Here is a 27,956-nt window from a genome sequence, read left to right on the forward strand (position 1 = left end):
CTACTGGTTATACAAAAATAGAAATGTTTATTTAAGTAGACTTAATTCACTAAATTTGGTTCACAAATTGAGACCCACAATCTTATTTAAAAAGATTATCAATTAACATTTAAATTCCACTATCTTCACGAAGAGTGCATGGAGATACACCACCTTTAAGGATTTGAATATTTGTGAGTAATGTTAATAAGGCACATAACTGCTTCCTGAAAATTTCTGTAATTGTTGTTAATTACACTGTTGCAGATGACAGACAGGAAACTGATCAATAAAGGACTGCTCTGCATATGCACAGTCCTCTTCTGTTACGAAAGGGTAGATACCAAATGTTGTTGGTGTGGTCAGAGAGGATCCCATCTCTTGTAAATACATGTTTGCAGCGACTATGGAATTGGGTAGCAGGTCTTCACTTAACTTTTTGAAGCAACCGCCTTCTCCCAAGGTATTTGGAACGCCTCTCCCTGCAAAAAATTAAGTGCTTTTAGTTTGTTTCTCAAAAAACAAACAAGCAAAAAAACCTGGTTGCTATTCAGAAGACCTGGTATTCTGTGGGCATTCCATGAGTCCACTACTCTTCCTACACCAATACGACCTATCTGGCATGAGAGCTCAGACACACAGTAGCGAGTGGTGGGGTCCTCCATGTCAATCATTTCCTGATCAGTCAGCTGAATCAAAGCCTCCTTAATAGGGTAATTGACCCGATTGTTTATCTCCGGCCACATACGCTCAATCCTGTGGTTCTGATTTAAAACTTAAAATTACAATCTTTCAGTCGACCACTTTTATGCGTACTGAACATATGAATCAAAGACATTAACTTAGTTTACCACAGGGTTCAAAGAATAATTATTTAAAAAAAATACATGCTCACCTTTGTTGAAGGTGTCTGCTTGTAAGGCTCTCTTACTGTGTTATATCTGTATGCAGCTAGGATATCTTGCATAAAAAGACATAAATACAATTCTTTCCCACAGTCTACACGTACTTGGTCCCAGATTCCATTGGACAGAACAGCTGGTCTGAAATACAGTAAGGAAAGCGTTAATAAAAAATACTCAAATCCTAAAACCTTACAGTTGAATTTACTAATTCAGCTGTATTTTTTTTACTTATTTCATACTATTTACTTATTACAGAGGTTTTTCCAACTAACCTGTACACCTCCTCATAGATAGTAAGGTTGTTCTTGACAGGCATGGTTGCATGCCCAACGACTTTGTAGCTGTACCCATCAACTGCACATGTGTAACTCCAAACATTACGAGTTTCTCGTTTTGATTAGTATTGTATTAATTCCTCATACCCCAATTTTACTATACACATACTGTGCATATATATATATACACACACACGCACACACATGGGATATGAGGAAATAATACTAATCAAACAATGCATACATTATTACACAATTAAACTGAAAAGAAACAACACTTGAAGTAGGCACCTGTAAACGAGCTTGGTGGTAAGGTTGATGGACCTGCCTCAGTGCTGATCCAACGCGGCATTCGGAAACACGGAGTCCCTTTAAGGCCAGGTAGCCCGTCATCATTTTTCGGCCAAAAGACGCTCCAGTCTGTACGAAATATGAAACCGGATATGTCAAATTGCATGCGGACAGTATACATCAAGTAGTAGTAGTAGTGGCAGCAGCAGGATTATAAAAAACAAAAACAACAACTCACCTCTCGAATAGAACTGGCCACTGCCACCTCCAAATGATCATCCGACAGATGTCCTCTCTTTACCAGGTTGCGGTCCCCAAGGAACGTCTTTATGCTGGCCACAGAACGGCCTCTTTCAAATCCAATGGACGCCAAGGCAGTGGAAACATCAGAATACGTTGCTCCATTATTTATCATATTAACTATGTTTCCAGCGTGATTTTCCAGGACTGACCCCATCTTGATTGATGAATGACACCTTGTTTGTTGCAAGCGCCAGTAACCAGGGATACAGCATACTTCCGGTGTACTAATACGCGCTTTGTGCATTAAAAACCTCAATTTTTCGTTTTTGGTTTTATTGTTTTTTCATTTGATGCATCAGAACAATGTGTGATGAAAACAAAATAAAAAATATAAATAAAATAAACTGAAACTCGTTTTTATGTCCACGAGAATGTTTGAATATGGGATAAACTAACGGTCTCTTCGTTTTTTCCTTTTTAAACAAAAACGAAAAAACGAATTGTCCGAAGGTACACGGACCGCTGTGCTTCGTATTTGACCTGGTATCTCTCTTGGTCTTCTTTTTATGACCTCTTTTCTTCTTCCGAGTAATGTTGCAATCAGATGACTCTGAAGAGGAGCAAGAACTCAGGGACTCCTCATCAGTGCCACTGCTGCTGCATTCAGTGCTGGAGTCCAAGAGTTTCTTCACTTTCGTCTTTACCCCTCTGTCTAAGAACACAATAACACATTTAGTGAGACAAAAAGTCAAACAAGTTTAGAAAAGTAATCAGCATTTCATGATTGATGTGGAAGTTAAAAAAAATCCCATTCAGTGATTTCTAAATTATTTAATAAAACAGTCAATAGAGCAAAACAGATATCTTTCTAACTTGAGAGTTTTAGGACAGTTTGACGGAGAAAATCTCGTTCCTCTTCAAGTGCCTTTATTGCCTGGTCCATGACCATCAGCTTGTCTTTGTCCTCCAAGGAGGAAGACTCCTCATGTCCTCCTTTATAAACAAAGTAATATCAACAACAGATTTTTTATGAAAAAGTAATAGAAAATGAGCAGTATCACAGTTTTCATATATGAAGGCCAGTATCACGGATATTAGTAATTTATACTAATGTTTTGATGAAAACTAAAAAAGTCCAAATTTTAAAAAATTGTCAGGCTTCAAATACTAGAATTTAAAATAATTCTCACTTAAAAACATAATAAATGTCATATTTACCTGTACCTTTCCTATCATATACAAGAATTGAATAAGGTTTTAAAAACACTGCACTGCATAAATTAAAAATAGATGAATCTTAGTACGCTACAAGCTTTCTTTAGTCAAGAGCAATGAGTAATTTTCTCTGTTCCCTTTGTTCTTCGGTTAACTTTACTGACAGAGATAAATAGGCTGCTGCCACTAAGACCTGCAACTGCTGACAGGATCTCACGCATTTCATTCTCTCACTACTGTACTCTTTACTCGTTAGATTTAATTTAACTAATTTAAAGGGTTAGTTCACCCCAAAATGTTGACAACCCGCGTTCATGACACTGCAGTGGCGCTGCTGACGTAAGACGCTGCTGACGTTTTATCGGGTGCACCTTGTATTCGTGTTCAAATAAACATGGCTGAGCAAAACAATGCAAGTCTTCCTCTGTGTGGAAATCCTTAGACATGTTTGCGAAGGTTGTTTTGTTTACAGTGTGCGTCTCCGTCAGACTATAAACGAAGCTTGGGCACACCCGATAAAACGTCAGCAGCGTCTTACGTCAGCAGCGCCACTGCAGTGTCATGAACGCGGATTGTCAACAGACCCGGAAGAGAAGCCAATGCTGAATAAAGTCGTAGTTTTTGTTATTTTTAGACCCAAATGTATTTTGGATGCTTCAAGAGACTCTAATTAACCCACTGATGTCTCATATGGACTACTGTGATGATGTTTTTATTCCCTTTCTGGACATGGACAGTATAGTGTGCATACACTTGCATACGCTCTCTGACTAAATATAAAATATCTTAAACTGTGTGTGAAGATGAACGGAGGTCTTACGGGTGTGGAGCGACATTAGGGTGTCATTAATCACATAATTACAATTTTGGGGTGAACTAACCCTTTAAGACTGTTCCTCGACAAAACAAATATTTTGGCATAAATGTGTGTGTTATTGTTCGTTCAAGCGCAATACTGGCGTGCAAGTCTTTTTGAGTGTTGTGTGTGTGTCAGGATGTTTTTGTCTTGTCATTCATGAATGGTTAAAACAATTTGCGTGGATAAGAGCACAATTGTATAACTAAAGGATGTACTACAGAAATAACAGATGCTGCCCCCTTTTTCGGTGGTCTCTCTGGAGCGCCTCCATTGGTTCGCTCCTCTCAGCCGCCGCACCATAGGTTCCTGCAGTTGCCGCGGCCCGGCCAATCAGAACGCTCCTCGCGGCGGGCTATGGCCGTGCAGCTGCACTGCGCTTTACATAGATAGATACCTTTATTAATAAAGTTTTGCTTCACATTCTCGAGAAAAGGAGTTTTTCCCATACGCAATATTCGTTCCCTCTCTCTCAGGGAACCGAGGTTACGAAAGTAACCGAGAACGATTACAACACACAGTGGACGTGATGGTTACATATGGTAAGTAAGTTAACTTCAGGCACATAGTTTAATTCGTTATTTGGATAGCCTAGTTAATGTTAACATAATTTTAGGGAACCTCCTTCTTAGATTTTTTAATATTTTGCACTGTTTTCTTAGGTCATGTCGAAGAAACACTCATCGCAGAATTACACTCTCCATTCGCCATGGGTCACTGTTCAATAACTCGAGAGTTTCTCTGGTTAAGTGGATGGAGTACATATACAGGTAACGTTAACGTATGATAGCCAGGCACTGTTTAAACTGTATTTTACTGTGTCATTGTTACAGTGTAATTATATGTTTAAGTACTGAGTAATATTTATTAAGTAAGTTACATGCACTTACTATAGGTTAGGGTTTGTTTGGGTAATTATGCATATTTTAATGTTGATACTATTGTAAATATTATGAGTACAAGTATGTAACAAGGACACTGTAAAATAACTTTTTATAAAAAGCTGTCAAAAATAAGGCGTTAATATCGCATTAACGCAAATTCATTTTAACTGCATTATTTTTATTAACGCAGCGCACATTTTCTGTTTGACACATAAAATACCGGTGTCATGACAAATCCTTTCCCCCTGCGAAATCGTGTCCGCAAGGACCCCCAGAGCGATTCTATTGGCTGAAAGAAATTTTAATAGGTATTCTGTTCAGAGCCTGATTACAATTCTTACACAATCGCTTTTGATTTTTGCTGTTTAAATTGTGTTAAAATAGTCTTTAATGTCTTACAAAGCATATGTTTCATATATTAGTAGTATATAACTGAAGCTATAAGTGCTTATATAAGTATATCATTCAGAACATGTTTTTGCTCCCGTTATAGCAATCAATTAAATATTTTAAATAAATGTTTTGCGTGTGTACTTAGTATGGCAATGAATTCATAGTTTATTAGTTTATTATTTAGTTATTTTTAAACAATTGATTGTCCAGAACCATGTATAACAACTTTTGATCAGGCATTTAAAACCGCTACCAGCGGACACGATTTCACAGGGGGACAGGATTTGTCATGACACCGGCAGTTCAATAGGGAGCGCTCATCTCTTAAAGGGGCCACACTATATTCCTACTCCTGGAATATGGACCTCCTCCGGGTGTGGTGTGGTACTAGCCTGACGTGGTCATACTCAATTCGAGTCAGAATATGAGTCTGAAACCGCTCCATTGGGCTGTGATTATGGGGCGTGTTTCAACTGAACCAGGAAAGACATCAATTGGATAGACTTACAACCAATCAGAGCAACGAAGCGACGCATTGTCAAATGTCAACAGACAGAGCTCAACTACTGTGTTGCCAAGTCCGCGTTTTTTTCCCCGCAGTGGCGCCTCCAGAAATGTTTCATAGGGGTGGCCAGATGGGGCCACTTAAAATCTTGGGGTGGCACACCAAAACTAGAAACCATAATTTCAGAATTGTATTCTACTGGTGTAGTAAACCGGCCTGTAGCACGTCACGACACATAATTCCCCGTCGCCTTTTACTAAAAAATATTTTTGACTTATTTACTTACCAGTAGTCTTCGTCTTCTAACGTTAACTTCTTTTGAAATTGTTGACTGACGGGCATGAGCTGACCTGTTGCTGTCTGAGCGAGCAAAGTTTATTAATAAGTCTATTAATTTATGAGGCTCTTCTCTTCAAATTATCCAGTACCAAAATAATAATACTCTTTATTTTCCAAGTTCATAAATGATTTTCAAAACGGATTTGGAAAAAAACATACACACAAAATGACTTATTTTAAATATATATATATATATATATATATATATATATATATATATATATATATATATATATATATATATATATATATATATATATATATATATATATATATAAAAGTCTTGGGCATGTCAAAGATTAGTAACAACTTTAGCTTTAATGCATTGTTAGTTTTTGTGCAGCATCAGATTTTTCCTCCCTCATTTACAGTTCGTGGCTGTTTTTGCCCCATTGACTTCCATTATAGCCTCATTTTTTGATTGGAAAGCCATGACACCATATACTCAAGCATTCTTGATTGTTGGTGGTTTTCCCAGTTGGGAAGAGGTAAATGTGTAATTTTTACAGTTGATAACCAGGTGGCACCACTACCCCTTTAGATAGGCCTGTGCTGAAGAAGAAGCTTAGTTTCTGGCATTTGTATAGAGTATAATAACTGCATATAAATGAGGGATTAAAAAAATGTAAATCTGATGCTGCACACAAACTAACAATGCATCAGAGCCAGTGTTGGTACTAATCTTTGACATGTCCAAGACTGTGATAAAAGGTCAAAAAATATCCAGTCCACAATCACTTTTTATATTGAAATTAAGTTATTTTGTGCGCATGTTTTTTTTTTTTCAAAATCAGTTTTGAATCCGTTTTTGAAAATAATTGATGAACTTGGCAATATAAGAGTGATAAGAGTGACAATGAAACAATGACAGCAGCTCAACAATAAACATGGAATCATGTAAACTTGCCACAGAACACATTTTAAATTATTTTACTTTTGATTATTTTATTTATTTCTGAAGAGCTCTTTAGTAGCCTGTATTGGTGTACTTTAAAGGGATAGTTCACCCAAAAATGAAATCTCTGTCATCATTTACTCTCCCTCATGATGTCCCAAACCTGTATGAGTTTCTTCGTTCTGTTGAACATAAAATAATATATTTTGAAGAACGTTTGTAACCAAATGTTTGCTTTGGGGGCAACATTGACTTCCATGGTAGGAATGTGTCTTCATATGTGTTCTACATAAAGAAATGTATACAGGTTTGGAACAACTTGAGGGTGAGGAAATTATGACAGATTTTTCATTTTTGGGTGCACTGTCTCTTTAAGCAGTCATTCTGACCCAGTAACCACTTTACTGACAAATCTGAAATTCAAACATGTTTAATCCTCTTTATTAATTTACTATTATGACTATATTATTATGTAATTATTTGTCTCATTTTAATCTAAATATTTTTTTAAATATCAAACTGCTAAATGATGAATTAATTAGTTAGGCTATAATCTATTAATTAACCGTTCTAATGTCTACAAAAGTAAGTCTGTCAAGCTCTGATAATGTATGGAATATTATATTATCCATTAAAAAAACAATAGGCCTACCTTTAGTTCATGGATGTGTCTGTCATTTTGCTTATTTTAAATATTGATTGGACTAGTACCTAGCGTCCCCCCCAAACCTACGCCATGGCTAGTGGGGTTCGCCAGGGGTGGCCGCCACTGTTTCCTCGGTTGTTTTTCTATAACACACATTTTACCCCCAAACACCGTTTCCCCCCGGAGAACCCCCCGATAAGCTATTGTTTAGGGCTAGTAGTTGGTGGGTTTTGTTGTAAAAACTTGGCAACCCTGTCTGCACGCGCGCTGGAATAAACGATCTTTGCCGGTGTAAAAAAAACTCTCATTGGTCTGAAGAGTTTCTGTTCGGGGATAATTACTCCTCTATGGAGAGAGGCCAGACCGAACCGCCCGACCTAAACATTCTGTGGGCGGGGCTAAGTTCGGCTGGCATCCAGGCTAGCCTACAGTACTAAACAGTTTTACTGGCCTTAAAAGGTACAAGTACAATATTCCTTCTACTGAGAGAAGCAATGAATGATTTCCAGCTGTGTTTACATTATTTATGGCATAAGCATATGAGCGGATCAGAAATCATAAATCTGTAATATATCTGTTATGAATAATAAATAAATAAACACAAATTATAAAGACACATTATGGGTAAGCTGTTTATTTTCATTGAGTTTTACTTTCACTGGTAAACTGAAAAATTGCGCGTCATTTGAGGTTTTTTTCCCCACGCCGTTCATGAGAGCGGCTATAGCAGTCCTTAACACAGCAAGCGTACACCATTAGAATGTGTTTTTAACTTTCTAACACAAGTTTTTACTTCTACCTCCACTACTACACATTCGCTAATGTAGTGTCTGTGTCCTAAAGTCCACCAATGAGATCCAGTGTGCTGTTTCCAGGAGGGAACGCTAAACAATCACACTCCATTTGCGATTCGGTTTCCACGCCGGTCGTGAGTGCGATTATGGCAGTTAATGATACAACACGCGTTCACCATTGTAACTAAATAAAATTAATCACTGAACTTGTTCTACTTTTAGAACTAAAGCGTCGATTTCCTATACGACACAGTATCGAGAGCAGCCTCCATGACCTAAAGTCCCAAAATGCATTGTGTTGCTTCCGTCACGTCCCAGACTCTATAGAACGATAGCAAGGAAAACTAACTTTATTTCTCTCCGAGAGCCCCCTCGTGGTCGGAGCGTTTCCGTTGTGTTGAGGTTTAATTTAGTACGGCTGCACTACTGGGCCACCATAGGCGACCGCTCCAAATGCGGTGGATTATGGTCCATGAATGCTGAGACTGCTAAAGCTGAATCTGAGTCTGGGCTGCTGTGGGAATCAGCCGTCATCTCTCACTGTAGGACAGGCAAAGCTTTGAGTCTTATGAGCACAGACATTTACTGCATTATGAGACAGATCCTCACATTTAAAAATACAAATTCTGTACATACAATAAAGAAATACAAATGTAAAGCAGATTAAAGTACTAATGATAATAATAACAGCGGTATAAAGAAATATACATCTGACATTGATAGGGCTGATTTAAATCTCTGCACATGTATCCCACAATGATTTGATATATATTAAAGTACTACATTTGAGAATTAAAATGATTATTATACTTCATTATGATGAGTTTAATCCCAACATGATCCTGATGTAGGACACTAAAGACCCCCATTCCTGCTAATCCAGCTCATCTGATCTCAGATAGGGCTACTCATCCTCTATTTCAGCTCTTAAATCAACAATAACCATCAACATTACTCAACATGTGTGTGTGTGTGTGTTTCTATTAATGCTGCGTTATTAAAGGGATACTTCACCGCTGTTTCATATTAAACTATGTTATTCCCTTAACTAAGACAGATGTTGTTCCTATTGACAGAAATGAGAGAGGGAAACGTGGTGGTGGAGATGTGAGGGAGGATGTTTCAGGCGGGACTTTTTACTGCCCAGAGCCGAAGTACTCTCAGAAGTGCTATTCCGCCATACATTATAGTTCCTTTTTAATCCACTTAGAAAAGCGCCACGTTTTATTTTATGGCATCATACGTAATCGTTCAACTATTGGTGTAACTGTATTTAAATAGGGCAAACGTGGAGGGGTTCGGTCTCTTCTAACTTGATCTCTGTTTGGTACCATAGTGAATGAACTGGGCTTAGTGGGCTAAGCTAAATGCTATCAGATCGTCACCGCGCGTCAGAGATTAAGAGCACACACTCAGACGAGAGAGGTGTGTGTCAACTCATCTTAGTAAAGGGAATAACAGTTTAATATGAAAAAGCGGTGAAGTATCCCTTTAAATCTGAACGTCTGAATCTCTTCCTCCTGCGTAATCATTTTAAATGATAATACACAAGAGCTTGTATGATCAACTGTACATTTGTTAAAGCAATGCTTTCTGAAAAACTGCATGTAAGCAAACAGTTTGAGTTGATACCAGCTGTAGGTTTGCAGTGTGTTCATGAAGTGCTGTACAGCAGCATCTCAGCAACATTACCATCACACATATTCATTTATTACAGTATTATATTGAGAAGCTCCTGAGGATCTTTAATCTGATGGTGGCTTTGCTTGTGCTGTTGATTTCACAGGTTCAGCTTTAGATGTAAACCATCTCTGGCTCCAGGTAAGACAGAAGTCTTTCTCTAGGCTGTGAGGAGGAAGTAGAAGAGGAAATAATCAGTGTTCAGAGAAACAAGCTGCACATTAGGATCAATATTTCAGTTACTCTGAGTACAAACTGTAATTACGAAAGGAAAATATATTTACCAATATATTACTTGAAATATATTTTAATATATTGTTAATACATGGAATAATATATTGATGGTATTATACAATATATTATATATTGCAAAATATACAAATAATTGCCACTTTCAATATATTGGAAAATATAAATATTAAATCCCATATATGTGAATATATTGCCTAATGAATTGCATGATATTTTCCAATATACTGCAATATATTTTTGTTTCGTAAGGAATTACTGTAATCAGATTAGTTACTGATTTTACATTATTTGGCGTACATATTGTTTCTAAATATTTATGTCTTAAATATAATGCATTTAATCTTAAATTCCCATGTGTGTGTGTTAGTGTGAGTGGTGTAAAGTGATGTTTCCTCACCTCAGGTCACAGTTTGAGTCTCGAGTCTCGTATCACGTCTCTGAGCTTCTGCTTCTGTGAGTCTCTGATCTTATTGTCTCTCAGATTAAGCGCTTTTAAAAACTGCAGTGCTTTTGAGTTTCTCAAAGACTGAGTTAAAGGAGAAACATCTGTAATGCCACAGTCATATAGTCTAGAGAGAGACAAACAGACACAAGAGAAAATAGAAGTGATTGTAACTTTCCCCCAAAGTGTGATATCAAACCAGAGGCCTGACATGTTCATCCTCAGAGTCGTCTCAATGTGAATCCATGAGATGAGAGACTTCAGAGAAAAGAGAAATTCCCCCACATGAATTCATCAATGTCGAATCTGACAGGAACATTCACAGACGCTTGATTTGCACTTCATAACAGCATTGCTCAGGAGAATAAAGAGCTTGTGAGCTCCTGCTTTACACCTGCAGAATTTCATATCAACTCAAGCCCCTTTCACACTGCACGTCGGACCCGCAATATTCCCGGAGCATTGCCGGGTCGCCTTCTGTGTGAAAGCAGCCACATCCCGGGATTGATTACCGAATCGACCCGGGACGAGCGTTGTGTGAACAAAAGCCGAAACTAATGCCGCAGCGTGTGCGTAGTTATCGTGCGACTCCTAGAGCTTGTGTTTCTTCAATAACACAACCCTGCAGTGCCAGAAGAGCTCGTCGGTGTTTTAAACGCAGAGAGTGTTCGTCTACAAAAGAAACTCAAATTAAACAAGCAGAAACGTGCGCAAACTGGACACAAGTCGAGACCACGGAGCTCCTAACTATCCGCGCTGAAGCGGAAATCGCTCGCCGTTATACGTCACATCAGAACGTCACGTGTCAACTCGACCCGGGACCGTTACGGGTTGTGTGTGAAAGCGCTCATATTACGGTATTTCGCTGGCAGTGTGAATGGACCAAATCTAGCGGCCCGGGAACAAATGCTGGGTCGCATTATCCGTGTTTTTGCCGGAATCGCAGTGTGAAAGGGGCTCTAGTGTTATTATATTTGAGTAAATGTGATAATCCTATTCCCGTTACTGTTCTCACCACTAACATCATTTCTTGAGCAAATGTTTGAAGAATAATAATGAGGTAAGCTCTGTCTGGTCTGATGCATGTGTTGGCAGTTTTCCCGAAAGCATCTCATACTTACACATTATTCCTGACTGACGTTACTGACCGACAGAAGCTCCTCATCCCAGCTCATATAAAGCTAACGGATGATAACATGATCACACACACCTTATGGTCTGGGACACTGAGGCCTAAACTGACCTGCGAGTGTCAACTTCAGACCCGGCTATCATCACAAAACACATCGCTAGAGGAATTATTTCACACAGATATAAACTTCACATTATCCGGCTCTTCATTGATTAAAACTGTTTCGGTTACATTTTCACCCAAAAATGAAAATTAGCCCATGATTTACTCCTCCTCAAGTCATCCTAGGTGTGTGTGACATTCTTCTTTCAGACGAATAAAAGTTGAGTTATATTAAAAAAGTCCTGGCTAATCCAAGCTTTATAGTGGCAGTTAATAAATGCCTTTAGAAGTGAATTGATGCGTTTGTGTAAGAAACATATCATATTTAAAACTTTATAAGGTAACATTTCCGTATTCAGTTTATGGGGAAAGTGTTGAAAGTGCCTCTGCAGCTCAAAGGCTTACGCTCCAGTTACGCTCGTCAGACGTCGCGTACGCATCTTCAACTCAGAGAAGCACTTTCAACACTTTCACACGGACGGCGATCGGCCAGAACTTTAATTAAAACAGTTTTAAATATGGATATTTCTCTTACACAAACGCATCGATTCCCTTCAGAAGGCCTTTAATAACCTCCCAGAGCCGAGTGGAGGAGTTATATGACGGACAGATGCAGTTTTATGCAGAGGTGGAAAGAGTAACAAAATATTCTACTCAAGTAAAAGTAAAAGTAGCTCATTTAAAATGTACTCAGAGTAAAAGTTACTGAGTTCCTTTGTTTAACAGTGGGGTCGGAGACTCCTGTAGGGTTGTGATAGAATGAGATTTTCAGATATGACAACTATCTCAGACAACATCACGGTATTAAACAATTATTTAATAAATAAACTCTACCTATTATTAAATGATGGTTATTATCACTAGTTAAAATGATGTTAAATGAATGAAGATGATGGGGGGGGGGACAAATGGTTTATTATAACAAACTTAAAACCATTTGTTTGTTTTGTTTATGAAATTTTCAATAAAAGATGCCTAATAAACTAAATTCAATAAATGATTATGAATTAGATTAAGCACTTATTTTTATCATTAATTGGTTAATGTTTAAGAATAACAGAGTCCATATGTAGAAGACGGAGCAGCTCATTCACAGAGACAGAACAAGCAGATCAAATATTTAATTTAATTTAAATTATTTGATTTTAACTTTAATATTCACAGCCCATGTCTCAATTTGATTTATTCTAGCTCAGTGTTTCCCTTTTTCCAGTCATGGCACCCTTTGAGAAATGTCCTAATGTTGTGGCGCCGCCTCGCATACGTTACGCTAGGGGTGTAACGCTACAGACTGCTCACGGGTCGGTTTGTATAACGCTTTAGGTTCACGGTTTCAGTACGGTTCGGTATTTGCTATGTTCAGAGAACAAAGGACTAATAAAAATAAAGAAAATAAGAACAAATAACTTAAATACAAGCAGCAGCACAAATAAATACTATTGAGCAGATACTGATAAAATGATCAATGCTTTTCAGGTTTTTCAGGGACGTCTAACATTAGTTTTAGGTGGAGAAATCAGGAGCAGTGAGTGATGTCCGTATCTTTAGTTTGACATTAAAGGTTTCTGCCCCTTTAAGACCTAATGCCCTAAGGATATGCTCGTCTTTCTCGACTGTATAACGTTCTCTTAAGGCATATTCAGACTATGTCTGCTGGATACTCATCAAGATGGACATGTTGACATACTTCTTGTGTGAGTTTGTCCGTTCAAGCGCAAGACTTGAAAGAGAACTCAATATTTGCGCGCTGTGAGACGAGTGTGCGCTCTCGGATGAGTGCAGAGACCGATCTTCACACAGCGCTCTCTCTCATTCGCGTCTTCTGGCGAATATACCCGGGTGATGGCGGCGAAATGACTGGTCATACGGCAGCACTCGCATGCATTGAACACCGTTTACAAAGAGACCGCTTTGCCCGTTTTTCTTTTATTATCGCTGCTATAGGGCTACCACTGAGGAGCCAGCACGTGTATCCATCGACAGAATAGGGCTGTGTATTGCCAAGACTCTGGCGATACAATACGTATCACGATACAGGGGTTACGATACGATATATTGCAATATATTGCGATATTGTAAGAGAGGCAATATATTGCGATATTTCTTTTTTGTGTGTTTTTGTTTTTTATAATTTAAAAGAATAAAGAACACAACCATAAGCCTAAAACACGAGACAAAGTATTTTATTTAATTAATAGAGCCTATAATCTATATCACTAATCATATGCAATGTGCAATAAGTTAAGGGAAATGTAAAGTGACTGCAGGATTCTTTGTGTAAATGTTTTAAAGGTTCACAGTATAGCAGTGGCTATTTAACAACAGAAAGTGCAGTCCATTTCATGACTGAATGACTGTTTGTTTTATATTTAACACAGCAGCCCCGATCACACAGAGCGCGTTTTTGCAGCGAGAGGCGCCTTTTTTCAATGGATTTCGGTTGGCAGAGAGCGTTATGCGCGCTGCTTATGCGCCCTGGGCGCCTCGCGTTTCTGAAGGAGCGCTCCGAGCGCATGAAGTTGAAAAAAAGTCCACTCTGAGCGGAAAAGCTTGCAACATCATCGCGCTTATGTTCTGTTGTCCAATCGAATGAATGAAGCGGCAGGCCTTCCGTTGTGTTGACCGTTACATTGATTTGACTGACAGTACAGGTGATTCGGGGGTTGCCTAGAAACATTAAAGCGAACCTGAAAAACGTGTTGTGAGATCGGGGCCTAAAGCTGTTTTCTATAAAGCAGTCTATTGTATAAAGTGCTATTTCAGGTAACGTTACTGAACTGCAGAGCTGGTGCATCCATCTCCACATCGCTATTATCTTTCGTTCTCCTGCCACCGCTGTCAGTTTTGGAGTGTGTTTATTTTGTTTCTGAGAGGAAAGTGTGCAGGACATTCTATCGAAACGCTTCTCAGCAGCGCGGGTGACGTCAGGATGGTAAGCGAGCTCTCTGTTTCAATGTGTTTCCCGAGTATTAGATTATAACTTGGCCTATTTTGATGATTTTTGTCGAATTCCTTAGTGGCTTCTTTTTAGCTGAAGCCAACATGAGTCCACACTTCAGCTCTGTGTACTGCAGGAGCGGAATAATGCTATAATGCTGAGAGCTGGGTTTGCTAATGGAAACACTAGCGATGCACTTTCACCTTGTGCTTCTCCGGCTCCGCGTCAGTTATACGTTCTGAGATAACACTGCCATCTAGCGGTTGGGTGTTATACAGTCTGTGGTTTAAACCGAACACAAAGCCACGAATCTTGGATGTAAATAAATAAATATATAAATATCGATACAGCGTTTTTGAGAATCGATACAGTATCGCCAAACAAAATATCGCGATATTCACGTGTATCGTTATTTTCTTACACCCCTACGTCAGAAATGTATCGTGTATCCATCGACAGAAACATACAGAAAGCATTATTTTACAGTTACAACCCATATTAAAGATGCCTCATCATCAGACGTGAGATGAACTGCGGTGGAAGTACCGGCACCTTTTACACGGCACCCCTGCGCACCCCGGTTGGGAAACGCTGTTCTAGGCCTCCAGCTCTACTTTCCAGTTTTTCGTTCCTCCAGTTTGCGTGTATTACGTGAATTCTACGTTATAATGTAAAGTTAATGTTCATGACTGGATACCGCCGGGATTCCCTCTGCGTCACAGAAATCAATCGGCCTAAGTTATAAACGCACCTTTATCTGTGTTTCTTCATTTGCATCCACCTTTTGTGCAAATTTGATATCCTCCAGGACAACACCACGTTATTTTTTTTCTATATCCAAAGTATTTCCACACTAGCCAGGGGTTCACGACGGCGTTTTGCTTTCACCTGAGTCTGCGTCACTGACGTCCGTCTTGTTCGTCTCCATCTGATATTTGCGAGTTTGTTCTCTCCCGCGCCCCGGACGCGATTTTTCTCCCAGGATGGTAGGGGAAGGTGCCGCCTTTTTCATCTCTGATTGGCTAGAAGGGCTCTCCTCCGATTGGTTACACATCTCACGTTCATGGCAGGCTGTCAGCTAGTCTGTTTTGTTCGTCTTTACAGCAGATGTAAACGAAGTCAATCCAACATAGCCTACCCAGATAGCGATTACATTTGGCCCGGATCCGTTTTAAGCCCCTTGCCTCCGTTTCTATCTTAGAGACGTTTTCTGATTGTGAACCAGATCCGTGCCAGATAGAGGTTTCAGCTGAAACATTCTGACTGCCATCAGTTCAGTATTCATATCATATTACAGATCTGGCCCAGATCACTGTTTCCACAGGTAACCGGAAGACATCAGCTGTGTCTGACACTGGTTTGGTCCAGATCTGCAATATGAATCTGAGCCGATACTGGTTTCACATTTGTTTATTTTACTCATGCTGCTCACTTTTCATAATCAACATATAAATTAAAATAATAATATTACAGGCTAATGTTTAGGCCTAAACGCTATTTCGTAGTTAGGCTGTTTTCTTTAACCCACGGCCGATAAAAGCGCAGACGTTCTCATTTTTTCCTTCTTCCTTTAAGAGAGATGAAACAATTCACAACACTCTTGTCATTTTTAGCTAAACAGATGAGTTCAAGACATAATTATAAACTATAAACTGTCTATTTTTATTTGTGGACTCGGGGAACTAATTATTTTGCACTCACTCCAAACGCTGTCTTCATTTAAAAAAAATATATTTTTGTTTATTAAATGCCAATTGTTTCTTAAAGCATTTCTAAAGTCAGTTCATATGTCCAACAAACGAAATATCTAGCCAAAATAACGAAAGTGGTAAAAATAAATAAATAAAAAATAAAATAAAAACATTTGAGTTACCATGCAAACTCAAACATTTCGCTCTTCTCGGGTTGCTATGCGTCAAACTGGCGCGCGTAAAAGTCGATCATTCTTCACAGATGACGTTTTCGGTTTGGAGAGAAGACGAGACGGAGTTCTTTATTAAACTCATAAAAGACAATATAGGATTACAGTAATACTGGATTCTAAACACAGAAACGCTACATTATCATGAAGACCTTGAAGCAGATCTGACACACACACACACACACACACCTCATATCCGTGCCGCTTAAGTAACCTAAGGGGCTTTCCTTGCCATTAATGCTTGGATAACACACACGTCTCCTTCCAATAAAAATAATGGCTAGTGTGGTGGATGGGATATACAAACCTACCAAGTGCCATCATTTTGGAATGACCTATCGCGAGAGATTCAATTCTTCCAGTTTTGACGTCTTCGTAAAACAGCATACACCAACAATAATGCCTTCTGTTTATTCTTCTTATTCTTTTTATTAGGCCTAATTGGGGCTACGTCTTAACCTCAATGGTTACATATAGTTCATTTGTCTTATTCAGTTTTACACCACCAGTTTTTTATTATTATCAGGCTATTATTTTATTACAGCTCCATCAACTAATGCACAAACCGTTATAGAAGTAGGCCGAATTAGAAGGATGCTATCTTCATTTTGAGCAAATGCAATATACGTCTGCCTGTTTTGTCGTCATGTAGGCCTAGCACTGATCCAAATTTCTCATTCAGCCTAATCAGTAATGCTGTTTTCCAGGTGCAGCAACGGCAACAGAAGATGAAATATGGAGGCATGCATCAGGTGGTTTGCCCTTTCGGCGGACAGGAGAGGAGGGCGCCAGGAGAGACTGGTTTTTTCACGTTGTGTTAATAGCAATAGGTGTTTTTTTATCCATTAATTATGTGTTTGTTGTCGACTGATCTGTTAATTGTTGACTTTGTTCATTACTTTGTTGTTCGTTTTGTATAATTAAATCTGAATTTGTGGTCATTAATTCTGTGTTTGTTGACTTTGTTCACGTTGTTTTAGTATGCGTTTTAATCATTAAAACGATTTATTTCAGCTATAGCCTATAGGCCTACGCATTGCTCCAAGTGAAACTAGCCTTTATCAAGTCAAGTCAAGCTTTTTATTCATAGCTAAGGCTGAAAATGTTTTTCTGCACATTCCACAGACTGTGAAAAATGTAGGCCTATGCATAGGTTATTATAACAATCCAGTGGTGATCTAAGCGGAATCGTAACACATCCGGCACAGCTCCGGCAGGGGGAATCGTTTCACGCACTCGTTACGCATCTGTAACGGGATGATCAGGCGGTGCTGGATCGGCGCTGGCACAAATCCGCAACAACCCCTAAAAACAGACCAGAAACGGCTTCGGCCCGATGTGTGTTTGGACTCAGGAACGAGTCCGTGAGGCGGATGCGAGCCAGACCCGGCTCTATCGTTTTGCGTTTGCCTACCCATCACACACACACACACACACACATGCACACGCACACGCACACACACACACAGCCCTAAACCTACCCATCACACACACACTGCCCTAAACCTACCCATCACACACACAGACACACACACACACACACACACACACAGCCCCTAAACCTACCCATCACAGGAAACATTCTGCATTTTTACTTTCTAAAAAAAAAAACTCCTGTGTGATTTATAAGCCTTCTGAAAAGTGGAGACATGGCCAATGTCCTCATGTTTCCCCCTCTCCTTGTAATACCTGTCATACACATGTCATTATACACATTTGTGTCCCCATATGTCACACACACACACACACACGCACATGCACACGCACGCACACGCACACACACGCACACACACGCACACACACGCACACACACACGCACACACACACACGCGCACACACCACACACGCACACACACACACACACACACACACACGCACGCACGCACGCACACACACACACACACACACAATTACTAGTATGTTTAACATGCGCTAAAATTATTTATTAATAGCAAGTTTATGCAATGTTAGGTTCACAATAAATAAAATCTGTCATATTTGAATACTGTGGTGTCTCTTCAATGAAATTGTAAACTTAAAAAATAAATATAAAAGTAAAATATAAATCTGAAGACACGGACATATAGCGCTTTTCTGAGTATGTTGGATTGACTCCGTTCACATCTGCTGTAAAGACGATCAAAACAGACTAGCTGACAGCCTGCCATGAACGTGAGATGTGTAACCAATCGGAGGAGAGCCCTTCTAGCCAATCAGAGACGAAAAAGGCGGTACCTTCCCCTACCATCCTGGGGGAAATATCGCGCCCCGCGCCCTCTATTCAATATAGTCGTTTCCGGATCGCGTTTTTTTCCTCCCCTCTTTGCATTAATGATTTATTTTTACTCAGTAACGGATGTGGTTTAAAATGTAGCGAAGTACAATACTTTAATCAAAATGTACTTCAGTAAAAGTAAAATTACAGATTTTTAAAACTACTTAAAAAAGTAGAAGTACACAGAAAAACGACTCAATTACAGTAACGCGAGTAAATGTAATTCGTTCCTTTCCTCCTCTGGTTTAATGGACTTCAAAAACAGAGCAGCACAGGGAGCCATTATAACGCGTGGATTATCCAGGACTTTTATAATATAACTCTGATTATGTTTGTCTGAAAGAGGAATGTCATACACACCTAGGATGAGCTGAGGTTGAGTAAATCATGGGATCATTTTCATTTTGGGGTAAACTATCCCTTTAACCGCAACAGTGAACTGTGATCAGACTGTAACTGTACAGTATAATGATACTAACTGTAGTTTCTCCAGCTGGCATTGAGGGATCATCAGTAGATCACTGAGGTTTCTCACTCCAGAGTCTCCTAGTTTATTCCTGCTCAGGTCCAGATCTCTCAGGTGTGATGGGTTTGATTTCAGAGCTGAAGTCACAGCAGAACAACCTTCATCTGTCATATCACAGCAGCTTAACCTACATTGAGAGAAATGAGAAAACTCTTTATTCTGTAGAGTTATATCATCTTCATAAATGTAGTGTGAACTCAGACTATCATGAGATATTGAGTTCTTCACCTCAATCTCTCCAGTTTACAGTGTGAATCCTTCAGTACGTCACATAAGGGCTTCACTCCAGAGTCTCCTAGTTTATTCTCGCTTAGGTCCAGATCTCTCAGGTGTGATGGGTTTGATTTCAGAGCTGAAGTCAGGATGAGACACTGTTCCTCTGTAATACTGCATTCACTCAGACTGAAGACAGAAAGAGAAAAGACAATGACTCAGATCTGAGATGATGATCTTATTAAAGACATACAGTGGTCATATAGTCTATAGTTCCCATAATCTGCTTGTAATCGAGTCTCTAGTTCTGTGAGCTGGAAACTGTTGTTTCTTCTCTTTCTTTTTTAAATCTTTTAACCCTTGTGTGGTGTTCATATTTCTGTTACTCAGCCAGTGTTCGTGGGTCTGGTGGAGCCGCTGCATTTTTGGGTTTTTAATTCAACTCAATCTAAAATGTTATGTTAAAATACTCAACAGATATTTACTTCAACCCAATTACAAGCAATATAAACAGCATATATGGTTAATATTTTCTCTTTACCTTTGTTAGATCACATTTAAGAAGTGCAACCTCGTGTGGGAACGGCAGGGGTAGAAACAAAACTCACTCTGGTAGCTACTTTCTCACACTCACACACAATCTCTCTCTCTCACACACACACACACACACACACACACACACACACACACATGTCGTGTTTCCATGTTTTATGGGGACTTTCCATAGGCGTAATGGATTTCATACTGGACAAACTATACATCCTATCCCCCTACACTGCCCCTGCCCCTAAACCTACCCATCACAGGAAACATTCTGCATTTTTACTTTCTCAAAAAACTCCTTCTGTGTGATTTATAAGATGTTTTCCTCATGGGGACCTAAAAATTTCGGATATTGCCATCTTTGTGGGGAAATTTTGTCCCCATAACGTAGGGATTACCAGGTCACACACACACACACACACACAATCTCTCTCTCACACACACACACACACACACACACACACAATCTCTCTCTCACACACACACACACACACACACTCATGCGCACACATACACACACAACCATAACACACGCACGCACGCAACCCCCCCATCCCCCCCCCCCCCCACACACACACACACACTTGGATATGTGGTGTATGGTTACTCTCCACAGGCATACTGGTTTTTCTGATGTACAGACTGTATAATCTATCCCCTACACTAACCCTACCCCTAAACCTGCCCATCACAGAAAACTTTTGGCATTTTTTGAATTTCAAAAAACACCATTTAGTATGTTTTAGTGTGAGGACACAGATGTCATCATAAACCATGTTTAGGTTGTAATATCCATGTCATTATACACATTAGTGTCCTCATAAACCATATGCATGAACACACACACACACTAACAGCAGCCCTGACAGGAGGAGGACAGAGTAAAGGTACACAGGACCTACAATTCCCACACTTTTATGATCCCCGGGTCCAGTGGACCCGAACATCCTGTGTGTAATATAAATGTGTAGGGGGGTGTACAGTGTGTGGTCATTGAAAATGTGTTCTGATATATATTCCTCACAGAAAATGAGCCAAGGCCAATGAGTCGCAGTTTGAAAAAATAATTAATCGTATCATTTTTCTTTCGATAAAAAATGAAAACGGGTCCAACAGACCCGAACACCATACAAGGGTTAATCTCTCTTTTGTTTATTGTAGCAGCAGATTCAGATCTCATGATATTTCTGCAGAACAACATCTACACAATCAGTTCATTGTTTCAAATACTTTCAATGAAATGATTTAGTAGTTCAGACACTGAATTTTAATTGTGACCAATGGCAAAGACCAGCAGATGCAGAGCTTCAGTGTAAATGATGAGACTTGTGTCCAGTTGTCTTAAACTAAACAGTGAACTGTGATCAGACTGTAACTGTACAGTATAATGATACTAACTGTAGTTTCTCCAGCTGGCATTGAGGGATCATCAGTAGATCACTGAGGTTTCTCACTCCAGAGTCTCCTAGTTTATTCCTGCTCAGGTCCAGATCTCTCAGGTGTGATGGGTTTGATTTCAGAGCTGAAGTCACAGCAGAACAACCTTCATCTGTCATATCACACCAGCTTAACCTACATTGAGAGAAATGAGAAAACTCTTTATTCTGTAGAGTTATATCATCTTCATAAATGTAGTGTGAACTCAGACTATCATGAGATATTGAGTTCTTCACCTCAATCTCTCCAGTTTACAGTGTGAATCCTTCAGTACGTCACATAAGGGCTTCACTCCAGAGTCTCCTAGATTATTCCCGCTCAGGTCCAGATCTCTCAGGTGTGATGGGTTTGATTTCAGAGCTGAAGTCAGGATGAGACACTGTTCCTCTGTAATACTGCATCTCCACAGACTGAAGACAGAAAGAGAAAAGACAATGAGTCAGATCTGAGATGATGATCTTATTAAAGACATACAGTGGTCATATAGTCTATAGTTCCCATAATCTGCTTGTAATCGAGTCTCTAGTTCTGTGAGCTGGAAACTGTTGTTTCTTCTCTTTCTTTGTTAAATCTTTTAATCTCTCTTTTGTTTATTGTAGCAGCAGATTCAGATCTCATGATATTTCTGCAGAACAACATCTACACAATCAGTTCATTGTTTCAAATACTTTAAATGAAATGATTTAGTAGTTAAAGGGCAACTCCGGTGAGAAATGACCCTAGGGGTAATTAACAGATGGTTACCGAGTAGATCGTTCTCTGGGATGCGTTTTCATGGAAATCGAATGTAAAGAGTTTTATCTCTAAACACAGATTAGCTTATAACACTAGTCTATGGGGCACACAGTAGTGAAATTAAATCGCTAGTTAATACCACTAACAAGGCTCCAAATAGCCTCACACTAACACGGCAGCACAATGAGGGTCCCTACATGCAAACCGAAGCATTGAGAACTTTGTAAGAGTACAAACAGTTTAATAAGAAGATACTTTATAAACACAGCGCATATCGCGTTCACGGACAGGCGCCATCTTGGAAAACAGTCTCGACTCATCGAGCGACGAGAGCTCTGCTAAGTGATAAACTGTGACTTGGAATCTCATATGGTCCGTTGTTTCCGGAAGAAAACACTGAACACAACAGAGCTAATAAATAAATAAAACTAAAAATGTCCATGTTATTACATTTCACAAACTTAATTCCTATCGACCAGCTCACTTAGAACAGCGGTCGTGGATCGATGAGTCGAGACTGTTTTCCAAGATGGCGCCTGTCCGTGAACGCGATATGCGCTGTGTTTATAAAGTATCTTCTTATTAAACTGTTTGTACTCTTACAAAGTTCTCAATGCTTCGGTTTGCATGTAGGGACCCTCATTATGCTGCCGTGTTAGTGTGAGGCTATTTTGAGCCTTGTTAGTGGTATTAACTAGCGGTTTAATTTTACCACCCTGTGTCTACCCTGTGCCCCATAGACTAGCGTTATAAGCTAATCTGTTTTTAAAGATAAAACTCTTTACATTCGATTTTCATTAAAACGCATCCCAGAGAACGATCTACTCGGTAACCATCTGTTAATTACCCCTAAGCAAGGCAAGGCAAGGCAAGGCAAGTTTATTTATATAGCACATTTCATACACAATGGCAATTCAAAGTGCTTTACATAGAAAGGAATTAAAATAGGGCTAAAAAATGCATAAGAAAAAGAATACAATGTAAAGAGAATTAAAAGTAATAAAATGATGATAACCAAAGAAAAGAACAGGTAAACTAAAACAGTTATAAAAAATTATTTAAAAAATGATGCATAGATAAGGTGCAATCAGTCGGACATACAGTGCTCAGAGCTCATTCAGTAAATGCACAGCTGAACAGATGTGTTTTGAGTCTGGATTTGAATGTGGCTACTGTTGGAGCACATCTGATCTGTTCAGGAAGCCGGTTCCAACTGCGGCTGGCATAATAGCTAAAGGCAGACTCTCCTTGCTTTGAGTGAACTCTTGGTATTTCTAACTGATTTGATCCTGCTGATCTGAATGATCTGTTGGGTTTGTATTTAATCAGCATATCTGCGATGTATTGAGGTCCTAGGTCATTGAGTGATTTATAAACAAGTAATAGTACTTTAAAATCGATCCTAGATGTAACTGGAAGCCAGTGTAAAGACCTGAGGACTGGTGTGATATGGTCATATTTTCTGGTTCTGCTCAGAATCCTAGCAGCAGCGTTCTGTATGAGCTGCAGCTGTCTAATGGTCTTTTTGGGAAGGCCGGTGAGAAGGCCGTTACAATAGTCCACTCTACTGGTGATGAAAGCATGAACGAGTTTCTCTAAGTCTTGCCTGGAGACAAAACATCTAATCCTTGCAATATTTTTCAGATGATAGTATGCTGATTTAGTTATTGCTTTGACATGACTACTGAAACTCAGGTCTGACTCCAAAATTACACCAAGATTCCTGACTTGATTTTTTGTTATCAGACCTTTAGCCTCAAGATACGCGTTCACCTTGAGAATTTCATCTTTGTTTCCAAATGTAATGATTTCAGTTTTGTCTTTGTTTAACTGAAGATAGTTTTGGCACATCCAGTTGTTAACTTCATCAATGCATTTGCACAGCGAGTCAATGGGGCTGTAGTCATTAGGTGACAGTGCTAAGTAGAGCTGGGTGTCATCAGCATAGCTGTGGTAAGCAATATTGTTCTTTTTCATTATTTGGCTCAGTGGCAGCATATACAGGTTAAACAGGAGAGGTGCTAGAATTGACCCTTGTGGGACTCCGCATGTCATGGACGTCCACTCAGACTTATGGTCTCCTATACTCACATAATAACCTCTCCCTTCTAAGTATGATCTGAACCATTTGAGGACCATTCCAGAAAGCCCGACCCAGTTTTCCAGCCTGTCTAGAAGTATGTTGTGGTCTACAGTGTCGAATGCGGCACTGAGATCGAGTAGAACCAGAATTGATGTTTTGCCTGTATCAGTATTCAAGCGAATATCATTTATAATCTTTATGAGCGCTGTCTCTGTGCTGTGATGCGGTCGGAAACCAGATTGAAAATTGTCAAAGTATCCATTTGAGCATAAGAATTTGTTCAACTGATTGAAAACAACTTTTTCGATGATTTTGCCTATGAAGGGGAGATTTGAGATTGGTCTGTAGTTGCTCAGTATGGAGTTATCTAGATTTCTCTTTTTCATGATATTTCTGCAGAACAACAATGACCTGCAGAACAACAATGACCCTAGGGTCATTTCTCACCGGAGTTGTCCTTTAAGACACTGAATTTTAATTGTGACCAATGGCAAAGACCAGCAGATGCAAAGCTTCAGTGTAAATGATGAGACTTGTGTCCAGTTGTCTTAAACTAAACAGTGAACTGTGATCAGACTGTAACTGTACAGTATAATGATACTAACTGTAGTTTCTCCAGCTGGCATTGAGGGATCATCAGTAGATCACTGAGGTTTCTCACTCCAGAGTCTCCTAGTTTATTCCTGCTCAGGTCCAGATCTCTCAGGTGTGATGGGTTTGATTTCAGAGCTGAAGTCACAGCAGAACAACCTTCATCTGTCATATCACAGCAGCTTAACCTACATTGAGAGAAATGAGAAAACTCTTTATTCTGTAGAGTTATATCATCTTCATAAATGTAGTGTGAACTCAGACTATCATGAGATATTGAGTTCTTCACCTCAATCTCTTCAGTTTACAGTGTGAATCCTTCAGTGCGTCACATAAGGGCTTCACTCCAGAGTCTCCTAGTTTATTCCTGCTCAGGTCCAGATCTCTCAGGTGTGATGGGTTTGATTTCAGAGCTGAAGTCACAGCAGAACAACCTTCATCTGTCATATCACAGCAGCTTAACCTACATTAAGAGAAATGAGAAAACTCTTTATTCTGTAGAGTTATATCATCTTCATAAATGTAGTGTGAACTCAGACTATCATGAGATATTGAGTTCTTCACCTCAATCTCTCCAGTTTACAGTGTGAATCCTTCAGTGCGTCACATAAGGGCTTCACTCCAGAGTCTCCTAGTTTATTCCTGCTCAGGTCCAGATCTCTCAGGTGTGATGGGTTTGATTTCAGAGCTGAAGTCAGGATGAGACACTGTTCCTCTGTAATACTGCATTCACTCAGACTGAAGACAGAAAGAGAAAAGACAATGACTCAGATCTGAGATGATCAAACTGAGCTTTTAAAGGATTTTTCAGACAGTCATTCATCAGCACATCTTCTGAAAGTCATATTTGTAATTCTCGATTTTTCATCTCAGAAGTGTCATAAAGTTCTAGTTTACACAGGCACTGCCAACACACATTTCCATACAATCAACTTGTAAAAGTGCATGAACCTTTATATGACCCTTTAAATAATAAGGTGAAATGACCATGTAGTCAATAAATATATTTCATAAGAACAAGCCTATAACATAACCCATTAAAAGTGCCTGCTCTATTACAAATCATTTATATATCTTTAAATACCCCAAACAGCTGCGTTACAAGATGGAAATATAGACCAGAAAGGATATTTAAACTTGCTCTGCCCTTACGTCAGGACTCACTGCGGGGTCTTTCCTGCTCTTAACTCCGAAAGTATGGAAGCAGAAAAGACTCATTAATAATTCACGCAAAAAACACAATGCACACATTTTCAGACAATTTCACATGCATGAAATCAAATTTACATGCACAAAAAACTATTCACGTGCAAAAAATAAAATTATATATTCATACAAAACATTTCACAAATGCAAAACACAATTTGTAGATTTACAACTGTGCATAAAAACTTTTGAATGTTTCAAATGTACAAGTTTGTCCTTGAATGTGAATGTGCGAATCGTCATTCGCGTGTGAATCGCCTTGGATGTGTGTGTGTGTATTTTGAGACTCTCCTGGCAGCGCTCTCCTCCCACCCGGAGCAGTCGTATTCTTTAGCCAATCAGATTTAGGCTTATCAGTCGGCCAATCATAGTCACGTGAGGTTTGGTTTGGTTTGGTTTGGTTACTTTATTAGCTGTGTCCCAAAGTGAAGTGCGCGCACTTTGAAGGCCGCATTTGAAGTGCGATTACATCATACCTGCACTACGAAGACTGTCCCAATGTGAAGGCTGCACCTCTGAAGGCCGCATTTGAAGTGCGATTACGTCACAGCGGCACTACGAAGGCTGTCCCAATGTGAAGGCTGCACCCTCTGAAGGCCTCATTTGAAGTGCGATTACGTCACAGCGGCACTACGAAGGCTGTCCCAATGTGAAGACTGCACCTCTGAAGGCCTCATTTGAAGTGTGATTACGTCACAGCGGCAATACGAAGGCTGTCCCAATGTGAAGGCTGCACCCTCTGAAGGCCACATTTGAAGTGCGATTACGTCACAGCGGCACTACGAAGGCTGTCCCAATGTGAAGGCTGCTCCTCTGAAGGCCACATTTGAGATGCGATTACGTCACAGCGGGACTACCAAGGCTGTCCCAATGTGAAGGCTGCACCTCTGAAGGCCGCATTTGAAGTGTGATTACGTCACAGCGGCAATACGAAGGCTGTCCCAATGTGAAGGCTGCACCTCTGAAGGCCGCATTTGAAGTGCGATTACATCACAGCGGCAATACGAAGGCTGTCCCAATGTGAAGGCTGCACCTCTGAAGGCCGCATTTGAAGTGCGATTACATCACAGCGGCACTACGTAGGCTGTCCCAAAGGGAGAGCTGCACCTCTGAAGGCCGCGTTTGAAGTGCGATTGCGTCACAGTGGTGCGATGAAGGCTGCCGCAATTCATGAGCGACTCAAAATGCGCCCTTCGGTTCTCAGGCAAAGGAAGGGTACAGCAGATGGGACCTTCCCATAACTTCGCAGCCTTCCCTATCCCAGAATTCATAGCACACTGGTGACTACAGGATTTGACTGGTCCGCATTCCCGCGGCACTCGATCAGATTCCAGTTAAAGATGGTAGCGGTCGGTAACTCAAGTGTAGCCTGGGTACTATTGAACACAACAGCGCAAGCGCTTGAAGTAAATAAGACGTTCAACGTCAGTGCATTCACACAGTTCCCAGTTCCCTGCCCTGAGCAAGATGAACTTTAATTTCCCAATTTTTAAATGCTATTTATTTCTCAACCATTATCTCAAGAAGAGGAATCAGTCCATTATCACCCTTTTCGCTGTTTCTTTTTTTCCCATACACTTGCTTTAAATAGCCTTCAAAATATAATCTGCGTGGCGCTGTATTTTCGTCCTGCTCCCGCTATTCCGCACCGCACCATTCC

The 27,956-nt window shown here is 39.8% G+C and overlaps 2 protein-coding genes across 2 annotated transcripts in view; both read right to left on the reverse strand.

Annotated features, from left to right (window-relative positions):
* Positions 1-8,240: 8,240 nt before the first annotated feature.
* On the reverse strand, positions 8,241-21,800 carry LOC137039799 (ribonuclease inhibitor-like). Its single transcript, XM_067415072.1, has 5 exons — positions 21,643-21,800; positions 19,717-19,890; positions 19,442-19,615; positions 10,550-10,721; positions 8,241-10,065 (listed from the first exon to the last, which is right to left on the reverse strand). Exons 1-4 carry the CDS (start codon positions 21,798-21,800, stop codon positions 10,556-10,558), a joined length of 672 nt encoding a protein of 223 aa, XP_067271173.1. The 3' UTR covers positions 8,241-10,065; positions 10,550-10,555.
* A 113-nt stretch (positions 21,801-21,913) lies between these two features.
* LOC137039800 (NLR family CARD domain-containing protein 3-like) overlaps positions 21,914-27,956 on the reverse strand; it is a 61,541-nt gene continuing 55,498 nt past the window's right edge. The window contains exons 9-12 of the mRNA XM_067415073.1: positions 25,655-25,828; positions 25,380-25,553; positions 25,105-25,278; positions 21,914-22,091 (exon numbers count right to left, since the gene is read on the reverse strand). Of these exons, the coding sequence (XP_067271174.1) occupies positions 21,914-22,091; positions 25,105-25,278; positions 25,380-25,553; positions 25,655-25,828 (700 nt within the window). The remainder of the gene's footprint in view (positions 22,092-25,104; positions 25,279-25,379; positions 25,554-25,654; positions 25,829-27,956) is intronic.

Source organism: Pseudorasbora parva, chromosome 14 (genome assembly GCF_024679245.1).
Source record: "Pseudorasbora parva isolate DD20220531a chromosome 14, ASM2467924v1, whole genome shotgun sequence".
NCBI lineage: Eukaryota > Metazoa > Chordata > Actinopteri > Cypriniformes > Gobionidae > Pseudorasbora > Pseudorasbora parva.